Source organism: Citrus sinensis, chromosome 6 (assembly GCF_022201045.2).
Source record: "Citrus sinensis cultivar Valencia sweet orange chromosome 6, DVS_A1.0, whole genome shotgun sequence".
Taxonomy (NCBI): domain Eukaryota; kingdom Viridiplantae; phylum Streptophyta; class Magnoliopsida; order Sapindales; family Rutaceae; genus Citrus; species Citrus sinensis.
The window spans coordinates 3,413,912-3,423,349 of NC_068561.1; the positions used below are offsets into that span (position 1 = coordinate 3,413,912).

At 35.3% G+C, this 9,438-nt stretch overlaps 1 protein-coding gene across 1 annotated transcript; it reads right to left on the reverse strand.

Annotated features, from left to right (window-relative positions):
- Positions 1 to 521: 521 nt before the first annotated feature.
- Positions 522 to 9,005, reverse strand: LOC102608433 (uncharacterized). The gene is made up of 8 exons (XM_006480394.4): positions 8,626 to 9,005; positions 7,216 to 7,278; positions 7,026 to 7,121; positions 5,710 to 5,757; positions 2,319 to 2,390; positions 1,613 to 1,671; positions 1,120 to 1,207; positions 522 to 903 (listed from the first exon to the last, which is right to left on the reverse strand). The coding sequence occupies exons 1-8, from the start codon at positions 8,947 to 8,949 to the stop codon at positions 751 to 753; spliced, it is 903 nt and encodes a 300-aa protein (XP_006480457.1). The 5' UTR covers positions 8,950 to 9,005; the 3' UTR covers positions 522 to 750.
- Positions 9,006 to 9,438: the final 433 nt, after the last annotated feature.

Sequence of the window (9,438 nt, forward strand, 5' to 3'; positions counted from 1 at the left end):
CGCACCATCTTGTTACGGCTTCATTCCCGTTACCAGCCCTGTTTTCGACTTCAAAAACAACAAAATTTTGCTAGGTCTTCTAAGTCACAGGGCAAACTGGATATTTTAGTTGACAAAATTTCTTGCTTTGAAGTCCGTACATGCGCGAAGGAAAATCTACCTTCACACGACGAAAGCCTCGAATTTGAGTTTCGCTGAAGGATTGGTCTATTTGCTCTCTATTCTACTTCCCCTTTTTCCGTTCGGACAATTCTACAAAATCCTTGTGAGAGGTTAGCAGTTGCTTGACCAAGGAAGTTGACAACTACTTTAAATTCATTAATCTCTCCACCAAACTTCTCTTCAGGCTTTGCTTCAATTTGCTCCAAATCTGTTTTTGAGATGTATTTGCTGGACTCATGGAGTATTGTTTCAAACACACAGGAGCCATTTAGTTTTTTATCAAATCACAAATAGCCGAATATCGTTTCTGTTTTCGATTAAAATTCAGGAAAATTTTCAGTGCTTTGCCCCTCAAGAAGTTACCTGTGACCATCAATTTCTTTTAGCATTTGAATGCAATCTCGTCAGACAAAAATAACCAACAGTAGGAGATTTACAACATGTAATTGTCAAACTATGATCAAAGAAACAAAAAATTCAATCCACAATTCCATCTATTTGGGGCCATATATCTGGAAGTTAAAACCCCATTGATCTCACTAGCTTTAACTGATAAATTTTCCAAATGAAACATGTGACTCTAACCCATCATCTTCTTCGGACGGCAGAGCCTGTCCCACGCTGAATTGCGGCTGCTGACTGCTGGGTTTGGCCACCTCCCTGAACACCTTCCTCGGGCATATTCATAGCTTGTGTTACGGCATTGATGACTATTAGTCCCAGGGGAATCAGGTACATCCACTGAAAAAGAGAGATGATACATTAAGTTCAATCAGTTTGATCATGTTTTCTGGGTTACGTGCATATGATGAAGATATGACCAATTTCTATGTGGACTAAAATAATTTGCCCAAAATCCCAAAAAAATAATTATGCCGGTTTGATTAAACTTCTCCATTCAATCACTTATGTTGCACAGTTTGTTTGAAGACAACAATAATATTTGAGAATACTCACATATTTAGCCCAGAAGGACCTTTCAGGTGGGGGTATGATTTCGCCCTCTCCATTCTCGCCTAGTACCTCTTCAGCAAAAATTGGTGCCCTGTGATGGATGAACCACAGCATCACAAACAGCATTCCAACAAATTATGAAAACAAATAATATCATGATTTTGGTCACTCAGTGCAGCACATATTAATACCACTGTTTGTCCAGCCATTGGTTGATGGACAACAAAACCCCAAAACAGATGCAAAAGGAGCAAGTGTGCTCACTGGCAGGCATGCAGGCACATATAAACTTGCAGGCAAATATATATATATATATGCATCTGAGGGTGCATTCGCATGCAAATTTATCTCAAGGATGTCAATTAACATGCTGCAGCTGGGTCAATTGATGTTTAAGTAACAAGCTTTCTGAGGATTTCTTTGACTAAGTGAATTATGTAAGCCATGATGTAAGCTCGCCTCACAATGTGAAAAGCAAGAACATGCAAAATAATACCTTGGCGCCTGCTCACTGTTCTTCAGAACTGTGTGCGAGTTGAAAGACCACTTGTGAGGCTGGAAAGTAGACAAACAGATCAGAAATGAACTCACAAAAGTTTCAAGTCAAATCCAATTCTTCATAGTCAGAAACACTTGTGTCTTCAAATCCAATACCAAAAGCATCACTTGGCCTATCTATGTTTAAAGCACTAAACTAGAATTTCAAGATATAGGGTCCATCTCCAGCTCCCAAATAGTAGAAGAAGATTTTCAAAGACCACTTCGCTGCTGCATTACGTGAATGAATAAGGAGATTTGCTACCTATTATATATATATATATATATATATATATATATATATTCTCAAGCTATTCAAGCAAATTATATCGATGAATAGTGTATCTCATTATATGTATGATAAATAAAGCTTTTAAAAGACAAACTTCAATAGTTTTACAAGTCTAAAATTGTATTTAATTCTTTAGCAGACCTACTTAAACCCTACAACCCTAACAGAAAATATAACTTTGATAAGAGAGAATTCAAGTGCACAACGATGGAAGTCTAAGTTGTGTCTACATAGGGTTTTCATTGATGTTGTAAGTGGAAATACTGCTGCAAATGAAGCCATCTGCATAAGTGAGTCATGAAAAGGCACAACTAAAGGAATAGAAATTTACACACTTCATTCATTCGATAAAAGAAGATGGGTCCTTGCTTACAAGTTTTAATTGCCTAGGATATGAACATGCCCCAAATGCACCATAATTGACAGCCAAGATATTAACTCCTTCCTGCAATAAAATAGATTTGGAGAGTGAATATATAGTTAAATTACATCAATACTGATAGCAATCTGAAAGTCATGCAAACAAGTAAAACAAACTGAATGGTCCATGTCAGCCAAATAATTGGTATTTGTCAAACAATTTCACAATACAAGATATAGCAAAATTTATTGTTTAAAACTGGAAGCAATGCTTTGAATACTTTTCGAGAATTATACATCTAAATAAGAGTTACAACAACTATAGAGGCTTCCAATCAATGTTTAGCTCGATTTTGTTTTCTCCTCCCCCATCAGTGCTAATGCTCATTCAAAAACAAGAAGGAACTCATGTGCACAAGGGGATGGTAAAAACCTACAAAGCATATGTGAATACAAAATCCATCCTTGTAACTAAAGCCAATTTAAAAAACATAAAATTGCTTTAGTGATCAAAAGAGAATACCAATATCAATAGGATTCCGCCCAGCCCCCCCCCCACCCCCCCCCACCACAAAACCAAGAAACAAAAGATTATATATATAACTACATGAAATATGTACAAGGATTGGTGGGACTAAAAATCCACAAAAATAAGGACGAGAAGTCCCAATCTAAACAAAACACTCAAAAAACTGCAAAGATAAATATCCCAAAACCCACAAACAATAGCTCACTAAGAATGCATCCATCATAAGATAAAAAAGCTTCCCAATTAAGCAAAATAAAAAAGAAAGAGATGTCTTGGAATTCAGCAGTAATAGATGCCCAGAGGGAAGCCCAAAACTTCACTTTGTCCCATAGGTGTGAAGGATCTTTCCCAGCTTTGTTATCAAAGATTCTTTGGTTTCTTTCATTCCATACAACCCAAAAATTAGCCAAGACTCACAGTGCCATAGAACCCTTGTTTTTTTCTCCTTTTAAGCAAGAAAAACTTTCCAATAGGAGGGAGTAACATGAGGCAGGAGCTGACCAGCTTAGATTGAAGGTCTTAAACAACTTAGACCACAAAAAGTAAGCAGCAGTGCAGTGTAGAAATAAATGATTGACATTCTCTGATGCTTTTTTATAAAAGACACACCATTCAGGAAATATTGCCATATTAGGTCTTCTTTTTTGAACCATGATGTTTGTGTTGATTTTTCTATGAGCAACAGACCAAACCATCATCTTCACCTTGGTAGGGACTTTAGCATTCTAAATTAGGTGAGAAAGAGAAAATGAGGGAGCATTGTGGTTATCAATGAGATTCAGTGAGAAACATCCTGATTTATCTAAAATCCAAACTCTCTTATCCTCTCTCAGATCCCCGTAGGATCCCAAGCATCTCAGCACATTGTTCAGATTCTCTATCATTCAAGTTTCTAAGGAACTTAAAATCCCAACTCCACTGCATAACAGAGTACTTAAACAGACTAGCTATGGAGCACTCACGACCTTGAGAAAGGCTATATAATTGAGGGAAAAGATCACAGAGAGCAGCCTCCCTAATCCAACAATCCTCCCAAAATCTAACTCTCTGCCCATTACCTACTATCAGCTTAGTTTTGGATAAAAAATCTGTTTTCCTTTTTGAAATAAACACCCAAGGACATCTAGTACTCCGCCTAACAACATCAGCTACATCCCAACCATTTTTATGCAACCCATACTTCCATTTTTATACAACCCATACTTACTTTTTATAACACAATACCAAAGAGAATTAACTTCTAATGGAAGCCTCCATAACCACTTCCCAAGCAAGGCCTTATTTCTGTTAATAATATTTCCTAACCCTAGTCCTCCCTTGGATTGCGGTTGAGAAACTACCCTCCAGCTGACCAAATGATCTTTTTTACCCTCCCCTATGCCTTCCCACAAGAAATCCCTCATAGCCTCTTCTATCCTTTTAGCCACTGAAACAGGAATTTGAAATAAAGACATAAAATAAGAACGAAGGCTGGACAGAACAGATTGGATAAGAGTTAGCCTCCCTCCTTTGTAAAGACAAGCTTTCTTCCACCCATCCAATCTCCTCTCAACTTTCTCCAAGACTGGAGCCCAAAAATCAGCTTTCCTACAGTTCCCCCCAAGTGGTAATCCTAAGTACTTTAGAGGCCAATTCCCAATCTCACACCCCACTGAAGAAGCCAAGTCAATTAACTTTTGATCCTGGAAATTTATGCCTACAATTGAACTGTTCCTCAAATTAATTTTCAAGCCTGAAACTGCACAAAAGAAATCCACAACTTTGAGAAGATTGTGAAATTTTCCTACATCATCGGAATGGAAGAAAATTGTGTCATCAGCAAATTGGAGATGAGAAACCAAAATTTTATCTTTACCGATTGAGAAACCCTCAGTCAGCCTGGATTCTTAAGCTTTGTCCACTAATCTGCTGAGTACATCAACCACAATTGTGAATAGGAGGGACAGAAAGGGTCCCCTTGTCAAAGACCTCTAGAAGCATGAATCTTGCCTCTAGGTCTACCATTCAAGAAGATAGAAAAACTGACAGAATTTAAGCAGTCCCTCATCCAACTTCTCCACTTTTGCCCAAAACCCCTAGCTTCCAACACAAAATCTAAAAAGTCCCAATCAATGTGATCATAAGCTTTCTCAAAGTCAATTTTGAAAATAAAACCAGGTCTTTTGCATTTTCTATACTCCTCCAAGCCTTCATTAGCAACTAAAACTGCATCCAAAATCTGTCTATCCCTCACAAAAGCCCCTGGAGAGTAAGAAATGGCCTCCCCTAACACCTCTTTGAGTCCAAGAGAGAGGACTTTAGAAATGATCTTATAAAGACTTGTCACTAAACTTATGGGTCTGAACTCACTCAATTTTGAAGGCTGTTTCTTCATACCAATATCAATAGGATTGATATATCTTGTGTACAAAAAAGCCTCAGAATGTATCAACCACTTGGGAGGCAATTTTATCTTAATAGGGATAGAAAGTCTCATCTTAGAGTGTTCTAGCTTTTGTCATTGGCAATTTTGTCCTTATTTTTAGTGGACTTCTCTAGTCTCTCTCCTATGTACATTCCCTGTTACTAATATACTTCTATTAGCTTCTGAGCCACTTTAAAAATAAATAAAAAATTCCTTAAGGCTATCAAACATCAAAGTTTCAATATGAGGAAATTCTGAGCACACAGATGAGTTCTATGTAAATAGCAATCATCCGGACAGTTCGAAATAATAAAAATATAAAATCTAACAAAGCAACAAGAGGAAGCAATCCATCTATGAAAAACATATTCTAAAGAAAGAACTAAAATTTTCCAAAATGAGACAAACGATATATTAATGCAAAGAGAGAGAAAAAAAAAGAAAATAGTAAAATGGAAAGTTCATGACTACCATGTGTATGACAAAATGCTCATCCAAACCCTCCCGTGGAAGACATCTCTGTAATTAGAGAGAAGGAAAGTTAGTGTTGCATAGACTAATAGCTGGGACATGCATATGAGATTTTTCAATATTTTCTTTCTTTACTTTTTGGGGTTACTGTGAAACGGCTTGTAACAAAGAACAGAAATAGCAACACCACTAGAGAAAAACAACCAAAGTGTACATCAAACATTTATTTATCAATGCCAAACTAGTATTTCTTTTATAATACCATCAGCATGCAGGAGAACTCTTTTGGCCTCAATGATTGAAAACTTGGTAAATGCTTAAACTCTTCAACATATACGGAACAATTGTCAACTTGAAAAATTTAAAAGATTGGCCACAAAATTTAAAAATGAAAGAACAGTAACACAGAGCATTGAAAATATTATATCAAGAACTTCGTTTTGTTAGCTGATTGGCATGGGAAGTTTCAGAGACCTGCAACCGATGGCAAGGTTTCCCTTTTTACTCTAAATACCTTTCCTCTACAAACTGAAGGGGTACTGCCTCTATTTGCCAGTTAGTAATAGCAGTCTTTGGATGTACTTTGACCTCCATTTCTCCTCATTCGTTTACTTTTATATGATGGAAGCAGATATCCCTAGTGGAAGTTTATGTTGTAGCCTTGTAAAATTGGTTAGACCCAGTATTTATAATCAGATGACAAAATTTACAAATTTGAAATACACAAATTCTTAACAACAACCAAGGATAAAATCAGGGCTAATGATTGCTTCTGTAACCTACAAAAACCTGATATTAGACAGGAGCATACATGATAACAATAAACATGAAAAAAACTTAAAACAGACTGAACTTTCAACTTTGCGAATATGAAGAGTGAAACATTAAATTTAATTGAAGTATGATCCAGACATTTTAAATTTGCAAATCTTTCGCTCCTTTTCCCTTTTTAAAGGATGATTCAGACTTTTACTTGATTATGTAAATGTTAGCAAACCAATTTCTAACCCTTTGGAATTTCATTCATCAAAAGAGTCCTATTTTTTTCCCCTCCATTTTGCACTTCCTTATTCTTTTCTTTCATTTTTTTGGGGGGTTTTTTACTGATTCTTTAGATTGTAGTAACTCATTTGCCGCAATAAATTAGTCTGTTTAATACACATCCCATATACTTGTACTCTCCTCTCTTTTGGTTTCTTGTACTTAATGACATTTTACACATAACAATTGATACCTTATAAAACAATCTTGTAAATTGATGCAAGCAAATGAAATAGCAATTGAGTATAAAACAATGAATTAATTGAGCAACTTACTGCTTTCACGGATGAAATAATGTAATCCCTACCAGGAGGGCTCACAGTATTGGATGGCAGTCTTATCCTGTAGAAGTCATCGTCTTGCAGTAGCTTCTACAAAAACAGTACAAACAGATTACGTATTGGAGAAGCCAACCAGCAAAATAAAAAATCAAGGAAACCAAGACTATGCACAATTTCAGATTACTTCAAATTTCTCCTTGTCCTCTCCTGTAAAAGCATTTCTTGAAAAACGCAGCTTTGTAAGTGTCTGTTACAAAAAAAAAAAAAAAAGCATATAACTCAGCAGCCGGTTGATTTTTCATGTAACAAGCAAAACTTATGTTCCAGGCAGTAGACAAGAGACAAGAACACCAGGGATTTAAAAACACACAGACCATAGTAGACCAGTTAAGTGTAAATCTATTCACTTCATATTATTAAATTAAAAAAAAAGTAACAACAAAAACATAAAAATAAGAATCGCTTCTGATTTTATTTACAAAAGATCTTAAAATTGTTTTGGAGAAAAAAACTCGTGTTTCTTGATTTGATGTTTTCAGATTTTAAAACACCTTTCATTGCTTGTATTGAAAACAGTAAAAAAATGCATTAGGCAGAAGTTAGAACTATAAATGAAAACTATTATTCTATAACTGCATTACAAAAATACATACAAAGCGTCCAATTTGGCAGAATTTTTGCCATAAATACCCACTTCTATACATTTCAAGACGAGCACAACCATAATAGCCATTACCTACAATAACAAAATCAAGCAATATCATACGTTTTAAATTTTACATAATTCATTAGAATTAAACTAAACTAGTTCGTTGCAAGAACTTATAATTAATTTATGTAAGATCACACATTTGTCCATATTAGTTATGATGTATATAATAGTAAATGCAACTTTGAAAACTATTTACATCACTAATCCAAAGCAGAAAATATTGCTATGCATAAGTCAATCACGTACCAATTATTGGCATTTAATAATGAAGTGGACAGCTATTTTTTTACTTGCAACTGCATGTAAAACCCACAAAATTTTCCTATAATCTATTGAAAAGGTCAATTTACTTTTATGTTCACCCTTCTACACATTACTTTCCAAAAAAACAATTTTGCAGAAAGAAAGTCACTAATCTAGAGCTAGAAATTCACCATTTTATAAAGCAATCAAAAAAGAATTTTTTAAAAATCAACTGTGTAGCATTGGCAAAGCACCCTTCTAGAAGCAAGTTCCAAACATGACTTGACAGAAATTACCAATCTAGTGCTGGGAAGATGAAATTCACCCTTCTATAAAGCACTCCCTCAAAATTGCACTTTTTCTCACCAATTTAGTACTTGAAAATCACACTTCTCGAAATTGCAGAATTTAGAAACCTCCCATCTAGTGCTTAAAAAAATCACTCTTCTATTATGGCGCTTTCCAAAAAAGCAAAAAAGCAATTTTTTGGAAACTCACCTGATTACCAAAAAGCACTCCCAGATTAACTAAAAAAGTCAAATTCAGCTTTCATCTTCCAATTTAGTTTTGATTTCATGCACGCCTAGTAAAAACAATACTGTATAAAAAAGGCAAAAGAAATAGAAACGAACGACAAACCTGGCCACCGTGGCTTGAAGTCTTGAGACGAGCAGAGAAAGTGCCAGCAGGGACAAAATCGGAATCACCAAAAGCGTGTTCTAAAGAGAATTGGATCTTAGAGTCCGAATCCTGATCCGAAACTTTCCTTCGAGTCGTTGTGGTCGTGGATCGGGTGGGTGCGGGTTCACGGGGCTTAATTTGGGGCTTCGATCCACCTTCGAGGCCGAATTCCTCGTCATCGACGAGAAGCTCGTCGGATTCGAAAGCTAAAGAAGAGTGACAAAACAACAAAAGACTGAAGAAGAATAAGAACAGAGCGAACAGAGGGAGTTTCTTCTTCATTGTTTTTGCTGATTCGTTTCGTTTATTTTCAGTTTGGACTTCAAAGTGAGTGGCGCTTTTCAGGCTTATTATTAGATGTCCGTTTTTGTAATTTTGGTCGACTTATCCGGCGTCGTTTCCGCTTTGGATTATTCGTCACCAGATTGTTGAAATGAATTTCGTTTGCTTTTTCTTTTAATTTGCAAAGATATAAAAAAATAAGGGAAATTATCATTCCACCACCACTATTTTGGTTTATATTCATCCAACCATCACAAAATTCTAACATATTCTCTTAATCACATTTTTTTTTAAATTTGTATTAATTAGCCACTTTTACACTAACATCATTAAATAATTTAAACGAAATAATAATTTTACTACTAAATAAATTAAAAGACCATTTCATCTTATAAAACTTTTGAAAAATACAAAAATTATAATTATAAAAATATTCCTAATTTTAATAAAAAATAGATCTCAAATAGAGGTGCTCAGCTAATTTTTATT